General features: G+C 48.4%; 1 protein-coding gene across 1 annotated transcript in view; it reads left to right on the plus strand.

The window, feature by feature from the left end:
- Positions 1–23,486, plus strand: part of ATP9B (ATPase phospholipid transporting 9B (putative)) — a 169,036-nt gene that overhangs the window by 112,843 nt on the left and 32,707 nt on the right. The window contains exons 13-15 of the mRNA XM_033087134.1: positions 5,902–6,044; positions 14,469–14,581; positions 17,241–17,477. Of these exons, the coding sequence (XP_032943025.1) occupies positions 5,902–6,044; positions 14,469–14,581; positions 17,241–17,477 (493 nt within the window). The remainder of the gene's footprint in view (positions 1–5,901; positions 6,045–14,468; positions 14,582–17,240; positions 17,478–23,486) is intronic.

Consider the following 23,486-nt stretch of genomic DNA (forward strand, 5'->3'; position numbering starts at 1 on the left):
CTTGAAAAGCTAATTATAGAAATCATTTGAGATCAAAGATGAAAGTATGTTTTTCTGAGACATATACACTTGCCTCTGCTGTATACATGGAGGTGCCCTGTACTTATCTTGTAGCATCTTCATCCAGGTTCAAGATTCACAGTCACTGAGTTATTAAAGAGATGTGAGCCTGACTCCATCACCACATGCAGGCTCATTGACTTCCAGTTCTCCCTTCTGGCCCCATTATGGGAAGGAGGAACCCTTGTAGGGCTGCCACCTTTAGATGGTGTGGAGCTTTATTTTTGTTCCCTTGTGTAGGTAGACTATTGAGAAAGTTGAAGCCCTTGGGGACTGGCCATGTGATCCCAAGGCAGAGGAGATTTTGTGGTCACCTGACTCTCTGATAACTGATTTGAATTGAGCCTAGAAATGCCTATCTAGTCAGATCTTGATTTCTTTTAAGAATTAAATTATGTGGCATTTCTCACTATTTTCAGTGGGGATATTGATTCAAATGAAATAGTCTGACATTACCCTGGATCACAGAATTTTCTTGCAATTTTTATATAAAGTTACACAAATTTGAACTAAAATTTCTGATTAACTTCTATGGCAGTACTTTCCAAGGGCAAAATCTGAGGTCCCAAATGTGATAACCTATTCTTGAGAATGCAGCAAGCTTTCTTTTAACAACAAAGTGCAACTACAGTCATCTGTCCAGTGACGCTGTTTCAGTCAAGAATGAGCTGCATATATGACAGTGGTCCTGTTAGCGCCAGCAGCAGCCTCACACAGGTCGTGTTCACTGTGACGCTTGCTTGCATCCTTTTCTCTTGGGCTTGAGCTAATCTTGTATTGCTTTGTTCATCACGGCCCCTACGTGTACACAGTCACTGCCAATGTTGCCAGTTAGAGGCCACGCTGAGTGATTGACTTGGAAATGACATTAAAAGTGATGAAGGATCATGAAAGTGGGAAATCAGTCATGCTCGTTGCTCGCCAGTCAGGCACGTCCCAGCTATGATCTTCAACAACAAGAACAAAGTGACAGAAGCTGTTGAAGGATCTGCTTCATTGAAGGCAACAAGACTAACGAAAACTCGAGAAGGGCCTATTTCAGACCTGGAGAAACTTCCGGTGACCTGGGTAGAAGACCAGGCAGAGAAGCATCTCCCTCTCAGCACCATGACAATCACGGCCAAAGCAGAAAGTTGGGGATGTTGAAGGAAAGGCTGGACCCGATTACAGTCTTGAATTGACTGCTAGCTCTGGGTGGTGTAAATGATTCAAGAATCCTAGTTCATTCCATGATGTGGAAGTGAGTAGTCAGACTGAGTGCGGATGTGAAGGCAGCTGAAGAATTTTGGGAAACTCTAGATAAGCTGATTGTGGAGGAAAATTACTCACCAGAGCAGATGCACACTAAGGATGAAACCTCCCTGTTCTGGAAATGGACCCTGAAAGGACTTTTCATCCAGAAGGAGGCCAAGTCAGTGCCAGGTTTTGGGCCTTTCACACACAGGATGACAGTCTTGCCTGGGGGCAGTGCTGCAGGCTGCAAACTGAGACCCTTTGTGATCTGAGCACCCCAGGGCCTTCAAGCATGTCAGACAGCACCAGTGCCAGTCAGGAGGCACGGACGGCACAGTTCCGCTTCCAAGCAGCCCTCCCGAATTGCTGCTACACTAGCGAAATGGAGAAGTGCTGTGTGGACAATAACATACTTTTCCAGATTTTACTTGTTGTTGGTAATGCTCCCAGACACCGTCCTTTTCTTGGTGATCTTCATCCCAATATCACAGTTGTGTTTCTCCCTCCAGACACCACCTCTTTGATCAACCAGTGGGTCAGGGAGTTGTGGCAACTTGTAAAGCCTACTACCCAAGGAGGACCTTTGCCCCGGCTGTTGCTGCAGCTGAGGAAGACACTGATGCAATTCCGGAAGGATCACAGCATCTCTCGCTCATCAAGCACCGTGATAGGGTTTGGGGAGATGTCACCAAGAAGCGTAGAAATGGCGTCTAGAAGAAGACATTCAAGAGGTTCACCTGTGATGTCAGAGGGTTTGCCAGGAGGAGGAAGAGGCTGCACAACTCAGCAAGGCCGTGGCTAAGGTGGCACACGACTGAACCTGGCTGTGGATGAGGGCGGCACAGGGGAGCTCTGAGAGGGGCTCCTGGGGAGACGACGAAGGAACAGTTGGTGGAACAGGAACACACAGCTGAAGGAGGCAGCAGAAGAAAAGAAGAAGAACCCCCAAGAACATTCAGTGAAGGGGTTAGCAGAAGCTTTTCAGACCTCAGCAAGTTCCTTAAAAAGCCTGAAAACATGGACTCGACACTGAAAGGTTTTTATGACTAGAGAGGATTGCTCATGGAGCATTATCTGCTTACAAGCAGATCTGCGATGAAAGAGGCAAACCAGCACGAGCACAGCTCTGGAAAGAGTGCCGCCCCCAACAAGAGCCTCAGGTGGGCCCTCAGGGGCTGTTCCAGAAGAAGGCAGTGCTGTCACAGGAGGCGACAGCCCCGTGGGTGTCACTGCCTGCCCCTGAGACATCCCAGTGGGACATGTTGTGGACGTGGAGAGAGTGGTACTGATGACCCTGACCCGGGGCAGGACTGGGCTCGTGTATGTGTTTGTCTTCATTTTTAACAAAAAAAGTTTAAGAAGTAAAAAGAGAACAATGGTATAAGGATGTAAAGAAAGAAAACATTTTTGTACTGCTGAACAACGTGTTTTAAGCTTAGTGTTGTTACAAAAGAGCCGAAAAGTTTTAAAATTTTAAAGTTATAAAGTAAAAAAGTTACAGTGAATTAAGGTTAATTTATTATTGAAAAAAGAAACATATAACTTGAGCGCAGCCTAAGTGCACGGTGTTGGTGCCATTGACAGCAGCGCACAGTCACGTCCCAGGGTGTCACGCCGTCCCACTCACCCACCGACTCACCTGAGCAGCTTCCAGTCCTGCTCCCTCCATTCATGGTACGTGCCCTGTACAGGACGACCATTTTTATCTTTCTACCATACTTGTACTGTGCCTTTTCTATGCTTAGAGACACAAACACTCAGCATTGTGTGACAGTATCCTACAGTACTCACTGCAGTACGTGCTGGCCAGGCACGCAGCCCAGGAGCTGAGCGCTGTACCATCCAGCCCAGGTGTGCAGTGGGTTGTACCATCTACGTGAGTGCCAGGCGCCTTATGTTCCCACGACGACAAAATCGCCTAACGACGTGTTTCTCAGAACGTATCCCTGTCGCAGAGCATGACTGCGTATTATCAGAACCTTGGGAAGGTTTCAAAAAAATGTCACCTGGAGAAGCAAAGTTTGGTCTATCTATACAATGAATGCGTCATAAAAAGGAAGAAAGCTATTGATATGAACAACAATTTGGGCGTTTATAAAACATTCTTGAAGTTACAAATTTATAACGACGGAGAACCAGTCAGTGGCTGCCAAGGGTATTGTTGGGGCAGTTGTGACACTGAGGGGTAATCGCGGGTATCCTTGCAGTGATGCCACACAGTCTGCAGGTGACGGACAGGATGGTGACATGAGTTGGTCCATGGGACACATAAGGCAGAGAGTGTGTGTAAAAACTGACAAAGCTCAAATCCAGCCTGCCTGTGAGTTAGCAGTGTGGTGACCTCAGTCTGTGTTTGGATGGGGTACCCTGGTGCTGTAAGATGCTCCCGTTGGGGGGAGCAGGGTGACTGGTGGCAAGGGGAACCCTCTGTCTTGCTGTGGCTGCTGCTTGTGCGTCTGAAACTATGAAATTAGAAGTTCAAATAAAGCACAACACTGCTCACCCTTGATCCATGAGAGGTGGCGGGCATGCAGCGTGGAGTTGGGGCTTCCAGGCTTGCGAGTCGGGGAGTTAGGAGTTTGGGCCTCGTCGTGATGCCCGCCGCTGGGTGGACCTGGGCAGGGTTTGCCAAGGACCCAGTTGTGCATAGCCTGGTGCGTCAGTGAGTGAGTTTGCTCCCCGGGGCTTGTCCTGCAGGCTCTTGTTACGTTCCCTTGGATCAGTCTGTGGACCTTCGGTGTAATGATGGGTTTCTTTCTTGTTTGCAGACATATTGAGTATGTAATTTCCCTTTCGATGAGACTATGGTATTTGTTCATGTAAGATCTATAGAATTGATTGTGAGTTAAAGGGGGATGTGTCGATTTATCACACAGCTACGAGGAGGATTAGGCAAGCAGCTTGTCTGCGGGTGGCTGCACAGAGGCTCTGACGGTGCCATTTCCCTGTCTGTTCACTCTGCCTTCCGCTGGCATTTCATTCTTTGCCAGGTCTCTAATATTCTAAGCTCATGTTTAGGATACCTTTGTGGTCACCCACAAAGACGGTGGTGAGCGATAGAGGCATGAAGGAATCACAATGGGGGGAGCCGTCTGCTGCTCTCCAGGGGGCCCCGGCAGGTTGTCCACAAAGAAGGTCTGTCCTCCACAGGACATGGCCGTGTAGTGAGTGGTGTCAGGGGACAGCCAGGTGTAGTCAGGCAGGGACGTGACAAGGGCATTCTCTGGACAGATTTCGGACCCAGGGATTTGCTGAAGGGGATATGGGTTCCACAATGCAACATTTTGCAGAAAGACTCAGTGAAAAGTTGGGTCAAAGAAGAAAGAGAGATGCATAAGGTGATGAGAGTGAGGGAGGACACCAGGTGACCATAACCGTGGCGCCAGCTGCAGCCTGGGTTGGCAGTGGGCTCTGGGGACTGCTGCACGTGGCGGGCTCGGCTGGGCCTGAGGGGGCAGGGCACCTTGCATAACGGGACTACTTACAAAGGGTCAACGAGGAAAAGGACCTTTTAGAGATTATCCATACATACTTGTGATGTCTGTTTGCGCGCTCCGAGAGATGTACGCGCAGTCACCACCTGGGCCCGGGCCGTGGGCCGTGTTTTACTGTGTTTTGAAGATCACATTGTTTTTCTCATTAAAAGACTTGTTTGTGGTCTATTGTTTATAATTTCCTTTTTAGATTTGTTTAAGGTGGAGAGAAAAAGACATTTACAAGTCTGATTTCTTCTAGTCTTATATATCTCACCCATTTTTAAAAAACAATTTATTTCTATTCAGTCTTTCAGAAACATTCCATTTCACATAAATGGAAAACTGATGTCTTGATTTTAGTTAATCATCACATGTCATCAAATTGTGCATGTCACCGTGGACACGTGAGACATCCATGTCAGCTGGAAGGAAGTGGCCGTCTCCTCAGAGTAAGGTGGCAGCACAGGTCACCCCGCAGACCAGGCGGGCGGAGCACGTCAGTTAGGCAGCAGGAGATGAGAGCAGGTTAGGTGAAAGGTCCCCGTGAAAGTGCCGTCCAGGGCCCGCCAAGCCTCGTCAGGGCCTCTGCTGCCTGACCACCCAGGCCAGCTCTGCACCACTCTGGCTGACCTCCCCCCACCCTCCCCTACTCTTCTGGCCACCGAGAGGTCCCATGACCTCCTGCCAGGCCTCCCGCAGGGCTGTCCATACCCTTCACCACTGTCCTCACCGTGGGGAAGCATCCGATCGGTTCTCATAAAACAGATGGATGACCGTTAAGCCCCGTCCTTGCAGTAGGATGCCATGTGACTTTCCCTGAGCCCCATGGTGCTTGTGCCTGAATGGGGCACTTAGAGCAGCCACCCTTTTCTGTTCCCTCTGACATCATACCACTCTGACGGGCAGAGCATGAGAACCCACCTTACTTACTGTCTCCTGCAGACACATGGGTGTAAAAAGCTTTTCTGACTCCAAGGACCATAAATTCACTAATTTTAAAGTCTGAAATCCAGTATTATACGTTTATTTCCTGTCAAGTTAAAGGTAAGGCGTGTAAGTAAATACATTTGTGAACGTGGAAGCACTGCCTGGTCTGGACCTCGCTAACGACGCGTGCGGCTTCCCTTGGCAGCCTGCGTGTGAACCTGGACATGGGCAAAGCGGCCTGCGGGTGGCTGATCATGGCCGACGGCAGCATCCCCGGCACCGTCGTCCGGACCAGCACCATCCCGGAGGAGCTGGGGCGTCTGGTGTACCTGCTCACGGACAAGACAGGTACCGCGCGTGCGTGCGTGCGTGCGCGTCCACGTGGGTGGGGGTGCAGTGGGGGGCGGTGGGGGGTGCGTAGTAGCATTGATTCACGTTTGGGTTTCTCAGACTGCTCTTGAAAACTGACACACAACTAATGCTCGTATTCTGATATACACAGTATATCAGAATTAGCAAAAATATTCTTAAAGATTTAAATGACATATTTCTATATTTTGAATTTTCTACAGCCCCGCAGTTGTTGTATGTTTTATTTAACTGCCTTTATTACACCTCTCTTAGTGGCTTCTTAAGAGCAAAAATTGCTTGTTTGTTATAGAGTGATACTTGTGAGCTGTTAGAAGAAAATAGTACGATATGGGAATTTGGTGTTTTAACAATGACATTCTCCTAAAGACCCCCACTACAAACGATGCCACCCTAAGGTTTCATGCCCAAAATTCTGTCTGTCCTTATTTTGGTCTTTCCTTTTTTTCATCAAAGAATTCTTGTCAATCCATAACATACTAAGCAAAAGACAAATTGAATCCAGCACTATAATAAAAGCCATATCTAAGAGTTAGAATCTCTCCTTGGTTTATGATTTAAATTCCTGGCAGTTATTAGAACTACAAATAAAAGGATATTTGTATAATATGGGAAAGAAAATATGTCTCCAAGAAGCCATCAGTAGACGATTGGACAAAGAAGAAGTGGTACATACATACAATGGACTGTTATTCAGCCATAAAAATAGTGAAACCTTACCATTTGCGACAACATGGTTGGACTTAGAGGGTATTATGCTAAGTGAAATAAGTCAGACAGAGAAAGACAAACACCATATGATCTCACTTATATGTGGAATCTAAAGAACAGAATAAACGAATAAAGAAAACAGAAACAGATTCAGACACAGAGAGCAAACGGATGGTTGCCAGATGGGAAGAGGGTTTGGGGGGCTGGGTGGAAAGATGAAGGGATTAAGTACAAGTTGGTAGTTACAAAATCGTCGCGGTGATGTAAAGTACAGCATAGAGAATATAGTCAATAATATGGTAATAACTGTGCTGTCAGATGGGGCCAGACTAATCGGGGGAGCATCTCCTTAGTTACGTACGTGTCTGATCACTAAGCTCTGCACCTGAAACTCATATAAAATATATTGAATGTCGACTGTAACTGAAAATAAGTAAATAAGTAATATTTTAAATGAAAAAAAAGTCTCAAAATTCAGCATTTTTAATAAACTACTGGAAAAGTCCTCCCTACAGTGAGGAAGAAGAAAGAGAAAACTGCTAACAACACTGTCATTTAACATTGTCACTCTAGCCATTGCAGTAAGAGGAGAAATAGAAATTCAAGACACAACCCAAAAAAGAAGCAACATTTTCAGATACAATGATCCACCAGGAAGTCAGCTGGTAAAACACGTGATCCAGATTCAAGTGACAAAATAGCTCCCGTATGTGTAGACCAGGCTGAAGAACAAGACCTGTTCCTGGTGGCCCACATCCCCATAAAACATGCCTGGACCTGACAACCGGGCCAGTCACGTACGTATGGAGAAGGACCAGACGGACGGAGAGACGCTGCCGTGTTCACCGCATTTCAGTCATGTCCAGGTGTTGGACTGCGTGGTTTTCCTCCGGGCTGTCCTTCGACATTCAGGGTTAGCCAGCAAGGCAATGCTTGTGAGTCACAGTGGCTCGGAGATGACAGCTGGAGGCTGGGGCTCCAGGTCGACCGAGGAAGAAAGGGCCTTCAGATTCTCCTTCCAGCTGCATCAAGCTGATGGGAAGTTTGGAGAATAAATCTAACTCCACCAGAAAGCAAGCAGAGGTGCCGGCAGCAGGCCCAGAAGTGGGCTTGTTTCTGTGATTCATTTGAGGAGCAGCCAGAGCAAAGCAGACCCAAACTCGGGAGGGTTCCTGCAGAGCCCCGGAGCTAAGTTATGGCTGGCAGGTATGCAGCGAGGCGGGTCGTGGCCCTGTGGTGACCAGACACCGGCCGGTAGAGCAGATAAAACATCAGAAAGCGGGCGACACGGGGATAAAGAAGCAGGCTACTCCCAGAGAAAACGAGTTCAGTGAGTTTTGCAATGAAACCCAAAGGAACATCAGAATTATAAGAGAGCTGAGTTACACATATAAACTCAGTGTCAGAATTAAAGTGCATCTCTGTGTACCAACAACTGGGACACTTCATTGCAAAAGTGCCAAATAGGATGGCACCAGAAAGTATAAAGTCATTAAAAACAAACTGGAACAGCAGAAATGGAGAGTGGGTCTCCTCACGGAGGGCACTCGGAAGAGGGCGTGTTGCTGTGACTATTGTCAGGGCCACACTGGGCCGGCCTAGGTGGGCAGACGGGCTGACGGTCCCACCATCTGACCACCGCCAGCAGGCACCCAGGCCTGACCCTGAAAACACGCTTTTCACACAGCTGGGTAGAGGCCGCGGACAGATCTGGAATTAGGTCTTCATCCCTTGCCGATGTGTTATATTGGGCAAATCCCCTCACCCTTTGAGCAAAGCCATGGGCGTCAGCCAGGAAGGTTTTGTGGTGGCATCTGTACAGCAGGTGGGACCGGCTGGCCAGGCATACACACATACAAGTCCCGTCCGATTCCAGGAACTCCTCGTGTGCCCTCCATTCCTGATGTCCCGGTGAGATGGGCACACATCTGGTGTTTACTCACATGCATTTTATTCCAGGAACTTGAGTAATTGTGCTGCTTCTAGAATTTTCTATTCCTTACTGTGGTCATATAAATAATTCAGCTGTCTGCTCTCCCCTTCAGGATGGAAGTCAAAAGTTGGTCAGGTTTTAGCAGTCACCGTGGTGGCTAGCCTCTGTCACCATCCAGCAAAGAGTCTGAACAGGCAGGCGGTGGTTGTTGGGTGGAGGTCTCGGTGTCGGAGGGGAAGGCGGTTTGCAGACACATCTTCCAGGCGGCCTGAGTTCAGCTGAAGTGACTAAGGATGAGCTGCATCTGGGGAGTCTATGTTCTGCCGTCACTGTCAGGTGGTCCCTCACAGGACAGTAAACTGGGCTCATGCTTTTCAGTAGCTTTTTGACAAGTCACGTCCATCAGTGCCCCTGTCGCTGGCTGCAGCCAAATGGGAAGTGGGGCAGAAGACGACACCCTGGGAGTGCCTTCTGGCTTCCTTCTTGCGGACAAGAGAGCAGCTCTGTGTAATTAGGCTTGATTGGAGTGTGCGTTTCCGGTAAGATCTGAAATTAATGATGTTGCTATAGTGACACATCTGTGGCCACCAGTGCGTGAAACATAAAGTAATTCATTCGACAAGAGCAGACATCTGTTCAGTGCCAGGATGCAGACGTACTGACACTGACCAGAAATACTAGACGTTATGTGATAAATGAGGAAATGATGCTGAAACCGGAGGACAGACCATTTGTACTTAATCTGCTGGGAGAGCTTCAGTCTTCTCACCCGGGCCTTTGACAATGTCATTGTTTAAAGAACAGTGCTGTGGAGAACTCATAAATTTTAAAACGGAACTCGGGGTGCCGTGTGTTAAAGCCGTACATTAATTCCTTCATTAGGGAGTTATCTGCATGTAGAACAAAGCCATCACCGAAAACACCCACTGGAAGGTCAAGACGCACATTTTAATTGTAGCATCCATTACCCAAGATGCTGTGTGGCTTGGACCTGAATCACATGTACATTTCCTAGGACGGCGCCATCTGTGCTGGGAAGTGCTGTTGCCACACTGCGCGAGGCCGTCTGCTCGTCAGTGCTGTCACAGGTGGGGTGAGGAGTGGCAGCAGGACCTGGCCTGCTGGAACAGGTGCCGGTGCCTTCAGCGGAATGCACGTGCCGGTCCTACTGTGCGCAGTCTTACTGTGCAGCTGTCGATTGCTGTGCACGTGGGCGCGAGCGCTGCAGTTAGCATGGGGGGAGGAGCAGGTGCGACGCTCACCACGCAGCAGCTAGCAGGGCACACAGTACTGGGGCCATCGTCCCGACAAAGCCCGTGTGCAGCAGGCTTTTTTTTTCCCCTTCAGGAATCACAAACAAACCTTTTGTCAAAAGACCTCTTCTGTCTGTGGAGCCTCCTTCATGACCAGGTCACTGGGACGCTCAGATCTGGTGGCTCTCTCGGCCTCTGCCTACCTCAGTTAGTCCCGCCCCTTTGCCAACTTGGGACATAGTAACTTCTGCTATATTCGAATGACAAAAACTGTGAAAGCTATCAGTTGGTTGAAATCATGAAGATCATTTAAGATAGATTTGGAAAAATGTCTGCATTACTGACTCTTAGTAACCAGTTTAGTCTCCACCTTATCTGCTGTGCAAGATGGGGTAGAAAGTCTGAAACCGGCACTGACCTTCTGGAGAGTCAGCTGTGAAATAAAAAAAATCCTTGAAATTTTAAAAAAGTGTTTTCAGGATTCATCTTAAAATGTTAAGAAACTGTATGTGCCACCCACCTGAAGGAATGTCTGCATAAATACTTCAGTTTCTTTAACTCAACAAGATATTCAAATGGCAGAATATCAGACACAGATATTTCATTGTCCGTTCGATGAGAAATGCTACTCATTTGTTTGAATATATCAGTTTTAAACCGCTTAAAACAACTTAGAAGTTGTGGAAGATGCAGCAGTTATCACGCCATGCTTGATTCAAACGGCAGACCATCAGAATGTATCTCAGCATTTGGCATAACTGCCATACATCCTTCCCACAGTCTAAGTTTCTGATGTTTGCCCCACGCTGCACAGCCACCTGCGCACAGCAGCCGCCATCCCCGGACGGTTCCATCCTGCAGCCCCTCCCTCAGTAACGCCTAGTCTACTTCCTGCTGCAGCGGATTTGCCCATTCCGGACTTGTCACGTACGTGGAGTCATCCTTTACGTGGTCTTTTGTGACTGGCCGCTTCTACTCAGAGTAATGTGTTCAGGGTCCATCCACATTGTAGCCACTGTCAGTGCTTCACTCCTTTTCAAGGCTGTGTAACAGTCCACGGTGGATGCACCACATTTTATTACCATTTATCAGTTGATAGACATTAGAGTTGTTTCTGGGCTTTGCCTATTCTGAGTAATGTTGCTGTGAATATTCAGGGTTCTCACCAGGCAATTAGACAAGACAAGAAAAAGGCGTCCGTCCTGTGTGTGTGGCGTGGTCTTTATATAGGAAATCCTAGAGAATCTCCTAAACATTGATGAGGACCAATAAGTGAGTTTAGTAAGGCTTTAAGATAGAAGATCAATATACCAAAATGAATTGTGTTTCTATACACTAGCAATGAACAAAAATAGAATTAAGTAAACAATTCCATTTATAATGGCATTAAATATACAGTCAATAGTTCATAGTGTTAAGATGCACCAGTATTCCCCAAACTGCACAGTCCCTTTCAAAGTCCCAGCTGCCTCCTTTGCGGAAACGGGCAAGCTGGTTCTGCAGGTCTTATGGAATATGAGGGACTCTTCCAGTACCTTCTCGGGAAAAGAGCAGAGCTGCAGGACTCACATGCCCCCCCTTTCAAAATGTACAACAAAGCTACACTAGTCAAGATGGTGTGTTTCTGGCCTAAGGACAGATGTGGCATCAAGGGAGTAGAACTGAGGGCCTAGAAATACTACATTATGGGCAGTTTTCGAGAAGGGCACCAAGACCTTCAATGGAGAAAGAACGGTCTTTCCAACAAATGGTGCCGGGAAAACCACACATCCACACGCAGACGAACGTACCTGGAGCCCCTGCCTCCCACCATCACAGAGAGCAAGCAGCCCAGGTGGATCGAGGGCCTGAACGTAAGCACTCAAACGGCCAGAAGCTGTTGTAAGTTTGCGCCCTGTCTCATTCTCCACAGCTCAATCAAGCAATTCAATAAAGGCCTTGTAGGCGTCTCCCTAACTAAAGACAGAGCTTCATAAACATCACCCAGAAGAGAAAGGAAAAGCTCAAACCTGGGCTTCGGGTATCTGTTCAGTTATGTTAAACTAAACGTGGAAATGCATCGATGTGTTCAGTATTTTGGCATCTGCTTGCATGTGTCTTTGGTAGCCATCTGGGACTTTTGCGCACAGTAGGATTACCCCAGGGCTCCCTGCAAATGGTAGCGAGAAGTAAAGCGTAAGAGCATTCGGGGTTGGGGGTCTCAGGACTGCTAACACCACCGACAGCTAGCTGAAGTGACGATGCCCATGCCAGGCCCCTGACTACTGTGTGGGGAGCACGTGTCAGGCGCACCTCTGGCTGTGGAGTCTCTGTGGTCCCTGGAATTTACCCCATTCGGGAACGCCAAGCTTCCCGTCCTTTGTCATCTCTGGGGAAAGATGCTCCAAAGTGAATGACCCATCGTCTGCCTCACATATGTGACACTTATGTGACACTTATGTGACACTTCCAACCCAGCACCTGTCGACAGCCCAGGAGAAGGTTCCAAGACGCGAGGTCCTGACAGGAGAGCCCCACTCACACGTGTGGCCTGAATAACCCGCGTGTCTCCAGCCTGGAGACCAGCCGCAGTGGGGTCGCCAGCAGCAAGTCAGCCTGCAGCAGATGACCCGCCGGCTTTCACCAGTCAGCTTCAGGGGAGGGGGGAGAAAGCAGTCAGAGCAGGGAGACCTCCCCGGAGCCACATCCAGACGAACTGAGAACAGGACGCCACGAGACACCTGGAAATTCAAACCCTGCCCCACTACTGGCTGTGGGACGCCTTGTGGTGTGTGTGTGTGTTTATTAAGAACGCTGCATGCTGGTGGACGAAGTGGCATGCCTCACTGGTTTCAGCAGCCGTATGCGGGGACAGTGGCTGGGGTCGCATGAGGGAGGCAGGCCCTCAGAGCGCCCCCCGAGGAGCCTTCCCGTGCCGCTCCTGGTGCTGTCCTGCTGCGGGTGCACGTTTGACATTGCAGGGCCTAGCATTTGACCTTTCCACGTTTCTCATTGAAACTTCCTGCAGGTTTTGTTTTACCCCAGCTGTAGGCACGCATGTGCGTGCGCGCACACACGCGTGCACACGCGTGCATGCACGCGCACACAAGAATGATGCCCTCATGCCAGTGCTGGTTTCCAGGGAGCGTTTCCACACGTTAAATGCTATTATTTCCAGGAAAGTGGGACATGTGACAACAGTAAGACATCCAAAATCAGCATCCTTCTCTCCAAATCAACTCTCCTACTAATGCAGAATATCATGTGTGCCAAGGAAAACAGATACCGGAATTTTGTGGGTGTTTTGTTCCCATGTGAGAAGTCCAGTCTTCACTGTGATTGAGTGGCTGTGGGGTTGTCCCTGCTCACGTAGACGATGCCACCAGCATCAGCGGACTATCCCTGTGCTCTGAAATGAGCTGAAAAGCCCAGGGAGCTGACCTCGCACGCACCACAGTCCATCCCAGCACCTACTGTGCACATGGGCAGTGTGTCAGCTTCCGCACCTGCTTTCCTTCTGTGAAAATGGCTCAGCAAGAGTTATATGCACAAGGGTGCGTGTGTTTCTATAGTGAGTAACATGTATAAAATGTTCAGATTCTCCTTGCAGAGTTATAGGTGTATGACATTGTGAATTCAGGTGCCACCTTTCATGAAATTCACCAGGTTTTTCAAATCTGCAGTGTTACCTGACTGCCTGTCTCTTCATGACGTCACTGCATTCGGGTGTATGTCTTTCTGATAGGAAGCTGAAACCACAAATCTCGTAGAATTGACCTCTCGTGCTCCTCTCTTAAACTGCCTTCTTTACCTCCCGAGAGAAGTGCTAACTTGTGCCCCAAGATCACCTTCGTCTTTGGCCCAGCTGACTGGCCGTCCCATGGACTGACCACTTGACCACTGGGCTAGCTCTCGTTGGCAGAGGGGCCAGCATGATGCAAGCACCTTTGGGAACAGGTCACTCAGCTAAAGAGAAAACGCCTTTCCTTTCACTCGCCTCCTCTTGTCCTACTGATGCAAACGGACACTAAGAGTTAAATGCATCTGGTTTTGTTCAGTGGAAATACTTAATTTTTCAAAGTAGCGTTTTTGAAACTGATAGACACAGTAATTTGGGTCTAGTTGATGTCTTGCTCAGGCAGTTCTCTAGTGTAATCGTAAAGCTAGTTGCTCAGTTTTGCAGTTTGATGCCTGTCTCTTTCAGAATGGGCAAAAGTTTCACTTATGTTATACCAGGTAATAGATCTGATCTGAAAGGCAGAGCAGACTTTCTTCATGCAGATAGAACCCTTCACGTTATTGAAAGCTATTAGAAAGGGAACTTGCCATGCTAGGCAGAAAGCTTCCTGTCCTCACTAGGAAATGAAAAGAGTGGCAGGTGATGTTTCCAGAGATTGTATCACAGGATGGAACGTTCTGGCAGCAGGTGAAGGCTGCCCAGCTTGTGGGTGTGAACCGCGGGGTCCAAAGCGGTGAACTTGGAGAGCGACCTGCCTTCCTCACTGTTGTTGTCACTTGCTGTCACAGGAACCCTCACGCAGAACGAAATGGTGTTCAAGCGGCTGCACCTGGGCACTGTGTCCTACGGGATGGACACGATGGACGAGATCCAGAGTCACGTGAGGGACTCCTGCTTGCAGGTGAGCCGCCGCCTGTGGTGCCATAGGTGCCAGACGGGCCTGTCTGTGCCACAGACCCTATTCACCCTCAGTGTTTTTAGTGAATTGTTTGCAAAAATGATTCAGTAAAGATAGTTTTTGACGAATACAGAGGAGAATGCTGCCTCAAGTCTGTGTTAACAGTCCCTCTGTTTTTCTCCCTAATTAGTAAGACTTCCTCGTACATCCTTTTGTTTTTTCCACTTTTCCAGTAAACAAAGTAGGGAGCGTAGCGCTAGGAGCCGGGCATTGCCTGTCACCCACTTTAGCAGTTACCTGTGCCCGGCGCAGCGGCGCACCCGTTTCATTCTCCTCCACCAAAGGCTGTGGAAGGAAACGCACACATCACGTGATCTCATCGTTCGTGTTTGGTCTGTATCTCTAATAGCTAAGGACTCTCTTTTTCTGACATGACCTAAATCTTGTCTTTTTCACGGGGCCTCACAGGAGCTGCCTGAGGTTTTAAGCACAGGAACTGTTTGCTCTCACGGGAGGACGCAGGCGGTGACAGCAGGTGCCAGCCCATGTGGGCAGCGAGCTCCCTGCCCAGGGAGACTGTGGCCTGGAATCCCTGTGACATTCCAGGCCCCTCAGGTCGGACGTGTCAGGGCCAGTGCACAGGCACAGATCATGCTGAGGTCAGCAGGAGTCTTGGAGACACGGGCCATTTTTCGGTGTCTGCAGTTAGGCTCCACGGTCTCCACAGCTGTGGACCCAAGTAGAGTGTGTCTCCCTCACCTGAACTTGTTCTTACCTGTCCGCTGACTGGAAATCACTGGCTCAGAGGATCACACTTAGCAACCAGGCAGTGGAAGGTGCTCGCCTGCAAGACTGCAGTCTGTCAACACCTGTCACTCCCCAGGCTTTTCTCCGCCGCTCTGATTTGTGTGCAGTCTGGTGACCAGGTGTGTCAGCTGCAAAGGTGGGCGGCTCACAGGGCTGTGACGGCCATGCACATGTGGTCCTGCTCCCCGGGCTCCTGTGGGCACAGCCAGCCACTTCCCTGCAGAGGCTGCAGAATGTGTTTCTACCACTTGTTTCCAACTGCGTTTTGCACAGACTGGATGGAATTACACTTGCCCTTTGCTGGTTTCCCACGCACGCTGACAAAGCTCAGCGTGTATTATCAGCCTCGGACTCAGGGTCGTGAGACCTTCTCCTACTTCAGTAATATTTACCAGTCCGTCAAAGGGAAAGATCTTACATGTGTACTTGTTTGTTATAAGTGCACACTCACAGGCACACACACTTAATCCCAAGTACTTTATTAATCCAATGTCATTTATTTCAGTACAAGTATTTTGTAGCCTAAAACATTTATGAATGGAAGACCTCCCTTCCTGGTCATCTGTGTCTGGATTGAAATGGTGCCAGGTGACATCTGATTTTAAAGAAGTAGTTTATATCATCCATGAATATGATTTTAATAGCTCCAAATAAGTGATTATAGTAGAAAAAAATAAAAGCAGAAAAGATGAGTCATTATATAGCAACAGCAAATATTTAACATTTATTCCCATCTAAGAGGACTTTAAAACTTTTTTTACTAAAAGTTACCTGCTGATTACGTGGTTAGACAGTACTCTTTGTGTGACCTTGACGTTGTTTCTGTGTCCTGTCTTGTTATGAAGATGACAGCATTCCGCCAGGTCATAACACGACTAATTCACACAAAGCTCTTATGATCCGATTCTGTTTCCCACTGGAAGCATTTGGTGATGGACGGTGTGATCATCAACAGAATTGGTGTGAAATTCAGTGACACAGCCACCGGCGAGCACAGTGTAACCCAGCAGGCATCCGGGGGCATGGCAGGCAAGATGCAGACGTGGGGTCCGAAGTGCCAGTTGCTGGGCACCCCCGAGGCCTTCGTTAGAGGATGGCACTGCAACTTGGTGGCAGAGTGGCTGGGCTGCAGCACCTCACACCCCGTCTAAAAGCCACATGCTCGGTTTCTAGGGACGATTGTCACGAGTGACTGAAGTTAGGACACATTTGACCGTTCTGCTTGGGTCGGAAGAGTGTTCCCTCTGCGTCCCCTGACTAGGTGGTGGAAAGGCGCCGCTTGGCTGGCGCAGTGAAGCTCCTGAACGCAGTGAGTGTGACGAGGGCCAGGCAAACATCAGTACTCCGGGGGTCGTTGCTTCGAGAATAGGATTTTGAACTGTGACGTGGGGTCCTCCTCCCTCCGGATGCAGGGACACTGTTCAGTTGTTCGCATCTGCAAAGCTACACACTGACCTCACAGACTGTTGCGAGCTGGGTTGGCATGGTATTTGGGACGGTTTGTACCATTTTCCGTAGCGCTTTTTAAAGAAAAGGGAAAGCAGTTGTGGGTATCCTGCAGCGATCCGTTTTGTTCTTTGACTGTTTTTAGGGCGTGAACAGAGATTAAGGATTTAGCAAGTTAAAGCCATGGTTAAAGTGAACCTAGTAAAAGGAAGTTGTCAGATTTTAAGTATTCTAGCAAACCTTTTGGTGAACTTGACAACTGGGAAATAGCAATGCTGGGACAAGAAAATGTATCCTACCAATAGGTACCATGACTCCTAGCCAATCGGCTTATAAAACTAATACATGTTATTAATTCCAGTATCAGCTATGCTTTATCTTTAGTTTGGTGACATTCCGTGTTTTGCAGCTGCATTCTCAAGCCACCAGTTCAACCCCACCCAGAAAAGCCCAGTCTTCAGCCCCCAAAGTGAGAAAGAGTGTCAGCAGTCGAGTCCATGAAGCAGTGAAGGCCATTGCACTGTGCCACAACGTGACCCCCGTGTACGAGCCTCGGGCCGGCGGGGCCGGGGACGCCGAGTACACAGAGGTGGACCAAGAGTTCAGCGACGAGAACCGCGCCTACCAGGCCGCCAGCCCCGACGAGGTCAGTGGAGTTGCTGCTCAGGGCACAGCGTTGTCACCTTGCGGTTCCGTTTGGACTCAGAGACGTGAGCGTGAGTCCTTTTCGGGCGTGAACAGGGAAGCTGTGTCAAGAGTGTTTAACTCTCGCTTTAGCAGTAGGCCGGCCACCCTCAGGTAAGTGCCGCCTTTCGCGTCCGTGCACTTGGTCCTAATATGTCCACGCATCTCAGAACTCCTTACAGGAGAGAACAGAAAAGTCAGTTTTTCTGAGTTCATAAACCAATCAGTGCCCAAGTCAGATCTTAATGAAGCTGCTGAAACTCGACAGGCTGCCTTGTTCAGATTTTTTCTTACCTCCAAGTGAATCATCCGGTTTGCATATTAAATTTCCAGTTATTTTTGCCCGGACTTAAATACGGTATATCTTTTCAAAAGAGAATTGTAAATAATTTTTTAAATCTATAGGAGACTGAAATGGTAAAATCTTAAATATGATAATTAGTCATTTCTAACTTTACATCATTCTTTGATTTTTAGGTTGATAAAATCTGCTATTAAACTAATTGGCCCAGTTCCTGTACAGTCTTAGTACATTTTGCACAGTTTTCTCAGACACTCTTTGCACTCAGGCTGCTTCGGGCCGTCCTTTGAAGTAGTGACACCAGCCATGGGAGCAGCGTAAGCCAACAGCCTTCTTCACATACGGTGTAAAATGGGCTCGTAGAAGGAAATAACGCCTCCCACCCCCCCAGAAAAGGTCTGACCTCGTATGTTAAAGAGAGGAGGCTGGTGAGTCTTGTTAACAAATGTATTCAAACGAGAAAAGTCTTTTTGCTACGATAGCATCTCGGTCAAGAAACTAGGTGCCACCCGACCCCACCATGGGCTGACACGGTCACAAAGATAGGCAGTCACACAAGTTGGCAAGTATGGGGAGGCTGGACGCCCTGATATTGCCATTAAGAATGACAGGTGATGAAGGAAGTGGCAGACGAGGAGCTGCTGTGACGTGTGGCACACGGCCTGGGGCGTTCACAACCACACCCCTAGCTTGCAGTCAAATATAATGCTTTGAAACGTTAGCAAAGATGTTGTCCGAGGATAACCAGAACTAGCATGCACCCCAAGCACGGGCTGAGCAGACGCGTCGGGGTCGGCCAGGCAGGGTCTCGTGCCGGTCTCGTGCCGGCCAGGCAGGGTCTCATGTGGGCTTCTAGAAACAGAAGAAGCTGCTTCTCTGTGGCCCGGGGACCACCGGTCCTCTGCTCTCCGTGGACGTTGGTTGTGACTCTGTCCTGCCAGGTCTCCTCCCCCGCGGCCCCTCGTGTCCTGTGTGGGACTCCTGGGGAGCAGGGGTGGGCACACCAGCAGCCGCTCCTGTCCTGTCTCACGTCAGCGGATGGTGGTTTTGTCTTGTTCCTCCTTCGCTGTATATTTGCCTTTCTCTGTATACGTGCTCAGTTCCACCAACACTGGTCGCTCCATTCTGAAAATCCAGTAAGTGGCACCGCAGTTGGAACCATCGAGTCTTGTCAATCTTTCCTTGGGACATACTTCCAGGATATAAGACAAACACTACGCGTGACAAAGGAGGGCCATGCCAAGAGGACGCGTCACCCTCTTGCACAGTTGGCTAAGTTTCGGAGGTGGTCGTGTTCCAATGTCCCTCCTGCAGTCATCAAAGGGACCTAAAGTCCCTGTGACCTCATGATAGTAAGGAACAGTGGAAAGAAACCCTAAATGTGCCAGCAGAGCTCCATGCCTCTGCTCTATTTTTTGAAAACCAAATTTATTTTTGAAGCTTTAGTTACGTAGACATGTCCTTTTTTGTTTAGTTAAGAAATGATCATTCTACCCAAATTAGAAATTACTACATGTCATTTGTCATGTGAGAGGCTTAAAGGTGGTGAAAAAACAGCCAAAACGGTGAAAGTTGGTTTTTGGAACATGGAGACCTGAGCACACTCCCACTTGGTTATTCCTCCCCCGAAGCACGTGGGGGCCCCTTTCCCAGCCTCCGCACAAACCTGCCGCCCTCCTGTTCTGCACATGGTCGTCAGCACCCCGCCGTGTCTGTCGCGTGTCCGCACCCATGCTTCCCTCCCCTCCAGGCTGTAGTGGGTCTTTCCTGAGAATGCCTCCCCAAGTGCAGCCTCGCAGCCTGAGGTAGCTGCACCAGCCCTCCCCCATTCATGCCACCTGCCTCCCCAGTGGGCCATGCGTGTGACGCAGGCCAGCCTGCCTGGGGACTCTGCTCATGTGGCCACCACATGCTTGGGAACCCACAGAGGCGCCACATCACGCCCTTCCACGTAGTGCCACGAGCCTGCATCTTCCCGCAGAGCCCGATTCCTGCCTCCTTACCTCTGTCCAGCTCTGTTCAAGGGGAACACTTGTCGATACTCGAGCACCTGATGGGCCACGTCTGGGTTGGGTGCGCCTCCTGCAGCTTGGGGAAGTGGCATTTCTCCCAATTTGAAATCTGCATAGTAACCATATTACTTTAATAATCAGAGTTTTGTTCGACCACAAAGAGTGAGAAATGCTGAAGGAAAGGGAGCATCTCAAAGCCTGCTTCATCTTCACCTGCTGCCGTCTCCCCAGCCTCTCCTCCTGTATGTCTCATCGGCGCTGTGTGCCCTTGAGTCACTGCGGGAGCATCACGGTTACGCGCTGCTCCGTTCTGTCTAGGTCTCATCTGGCACTCGTTTCATTCACAGGTGTTTGTGTGCCTTAGCTGGCCGATAGACCTCAGGCAAGAGGGAGGGAGGGGACCGAAGCTGTGCTCGTTACCTGAAGGTGAATCTCAGGAATATGGGCCTCAACCCCACGTCCCTGGATGCTGAGGCGGGAGCTGCCTTTCGGGGACATCATAAAATGGTGATGAAACACTCAGGTGCTCTTTTGTGCCTTGCAATGCCACTTGGGAACTGTGGAAGCTGGATGAGCTGCCGTGGTCTTGGGTGTGGATGTGGCCCAGTGTGGAGCACAGTCATCTACTGGGGACAGACCCGGGAGTGCGCGGTCCAGCTCTGCGCTGTTCTCCAATGTGCTCTCCGGACCCCGTGCCACGCACCTTGCGTAAGCACCATGGTTACCGCTGACAGGTTATGTGGGACGATAACTGGGAAAATCTCATGGCCACACCCACTGTGACTTTTGGAATCAGGTACATGTGTGTGTATCAGTTGTTTTTAATTTGGTCGTAGCAAACCTAGGAGAAAATGCAGAGTTCAGCAACCACACGCAAATGTGGGGATCGAACGCCGGTAAGATGAATGCGTAAGATTTACAAGGTCTGTGAGCCGCCGTCTGAGCTTTCCAGCACAGGCGTCGAGACAGACAGAGGTCACTGGTCACTGCTCTTTGAAAGGAAATGGGCCACATCTTTTTTCTTAACAAAGAAAGGGTTAAACACATTTTTTTATATTAGAGCGTTCTAGAAATTCTCAGATTTTTCATATGATCATCTCCCCATCCTAAGCTTGGGAAACAGACCACAGATGCGTCACAAGGAAAATTTTATTTAAAGTTTTAAAAATACTTTATGCCATATTTACCTTATTACTTGCCAAAAACAAATACAAATTTTTGTTGAAAATACGTGGGATGTTTTTATCTTTAGGTTTTTGTATGTCATAACACTTTATAAGTCTTAAATAAGGAATTCACAATAGGGAAGGATTTCCTTGATTCAAAGATGACTAGAACTAAATAGAAAATGCTAATCTTATATTTAAATTTGTACTTGTTTAAAATTTCTTCCTACTTTGGGAGTTGAACAATGATTAAAAGTACCAGAATATTAAATAACCTTTAGGAAACTCCTAACACATTTGAGACGGAATGAAAATCGTAATTTTTGAAGAGCCGTGTTGATGCAGTGTTTGTAGATCCTGGAAGCCCGGGGAGAATCGTGTCAGTGGCTCATTATTTAACCTCTTGGACGTGGCTGCATTGGGCTGACGGGTGATAGCACTTTACTGGAGTCTTATTCTGTGTCAGCACGGGGCTCGTATAACCCGTCAGTTAGGACTGTTGTGTTATGTCAGCCTTTGGAGAGATGGAGCCTACTTATGCCCTGGTCGTTGATTCTTATGATAAGTCATCAGTAGCTCATTGCTCTATGAGTAGGAAGTTTCGCTTGCCTGTCGCTTTGTCTCTAGAGCCTCAGCATAGCGAACTCCAGCTTAGCTGACATTCAGTGTTCCCTGGAAATTCCTGGGCACAGCTTAAGTCCAACCCTCTCCAGAGGTGTGTCTGGCGGGTGTGCGACGCGGACACCGAGCTGATGTCACAAACAGTCCTAGTGGGGGTGAGCTCAGGGGGCAGAGCCGCGGAGAGCCGAGACCATGGTTCCAGTGATCAGGGCACAGGCGACACAGACCCTGAAGCCCTCTGCCGTCTTCTGGTCCAGCAAAGATTGGCCATGATTCCCAGTGAGCTGACGGCTGCACAGCTGCTATGTATAGTGACACTCCTGGCCCCGCCGCAGCCGCATTTGCTCACAGAGGGAAGTTTTACGTTTAAATGGCATTTGAAGGGGTAGATGTCATCTCCCTGGGAGATTGATGTGCGAGAATCAGCTGAAATTGATGACAAACACAAGCAGAGGATTTGGACCTAGAAGAACATGCCGTCCTTGGTAGCAGTGCTGCAGGATTGCAGAAGTAAGCTCTGACGCACGCCACACCGGAGTTCTCTGTTCATCTTATTGTCGTGCCTCCGAAGCAGGGCCAGCTGTGCTGCTCCGTCAACAGGTGTGGGGGGCCAAGCCCTGTCAGTGACACCAGCTCTCCTCTGTGACCTCAGGACAGAGTGTAGACAGCACAGCCTGCCAGGCCTAGTGACTGGCAGTTTTTCCAGGCAATTAGACTGCATTTTTTGTTCATAATTCCATTAAACTATAACAATGATGGTAATACCACAGTCGAAAATTAAAACATGTCAGTGATCAATTCTGATTGATAAAGTATGTGGTAAAAATGTGCCCTGGAGTATAGCTGGCAGCTGTGCGTATGTAATTGCCAGTGTGACAAAGGACATTTCTCCCAAGCTTTCAAAGAATGATAGCACAGAAATTTTTGAATGATGGAACTGCAGGCAAACCTTGCCCCATATTGTATTTCCTCTCGTGAGATGACTCTTAGAACCACTTTCCATACTGGTTACTTAGCATGGAGAAACGTGAATGTGTAAATAAATTACCTGTGACAAGCATTACCAGACAGTTTTATTGGTCAGTTACTTTGGGCCACAGATAAATCTCATACTATAAAAACTTTCCTGGAACAACAAAAAACTTTCAAAGCCTTCTAAATTATTTTATGAAGCTAACTTAATCCTAAATTCAAAATCTGACCAAGGTTACACAAATATGCACACAATAAAAAAGAAATTTACAGATGAATCTTAAGAACAGAGATACAGAAACCCTAAAACATAATGCCGCCAGATCAGACTTAGAGTGTATCGACAAACCATGACCATGTAGCATTCATTTCTCCTAGGGATACAAGAACACTTCACTGTTACGAAATATATGTTAATATGGTTTAGCCTAGAAATTGGCAGTCACATGGTAACTTTATTTCCATTAGAGACTTTTAAAGGGCATTTAAGTTAAAATTCAGTACCCATGCCTGATCAAAACAAACTAGCCCCCCAAAATCCAATAATGGTAAGTTCAAAATAGGAAGGTACTTTCTTAATATGATGTGTGACCCCAGTCTTACATCATTGTTCGCCGTCATGCCCAATAAGCCCTACGGCCGTTCCCACATGAAGAATAGAAGGAGATGTCTGCTGTCACAGTGCCATTTCCCATTGTCCTGGCAGTGCTACCCGGGACGGTATGTCAGAAAAAAGTCAACAGAAGTAATGAAAGGAAATACAGTTGTCACTTACACACGATATGAGTGCCATCTTAGTGCCCCCTGCTGTAGGCCAGGGGCTTAGTGGGGCTCCCCAGCCCTGGAGCCATCAGCACTCACGTATCCCTTCCTGTCATTCCTCGGGACTGGCAGTGTCA

Source organism: Rhinolophus ferrumequinum, chromosome 19 (genome assembly GCF_004115265.2).
Source record: "Rhinolophus ferrumequinum isolate MPI-CBG mRhiFer1 chromosome 19, mRhiFer1_v1.p, whole genome shotgun sequence".
In the NCBI taxonomy this organism is placed as follows: Eukaryota; Metazoa; Chordata; class Mammalia; order Chiroptera; family Rhinolophidae; genus Rhinolophus; species Rhinolophus ferrumequinum.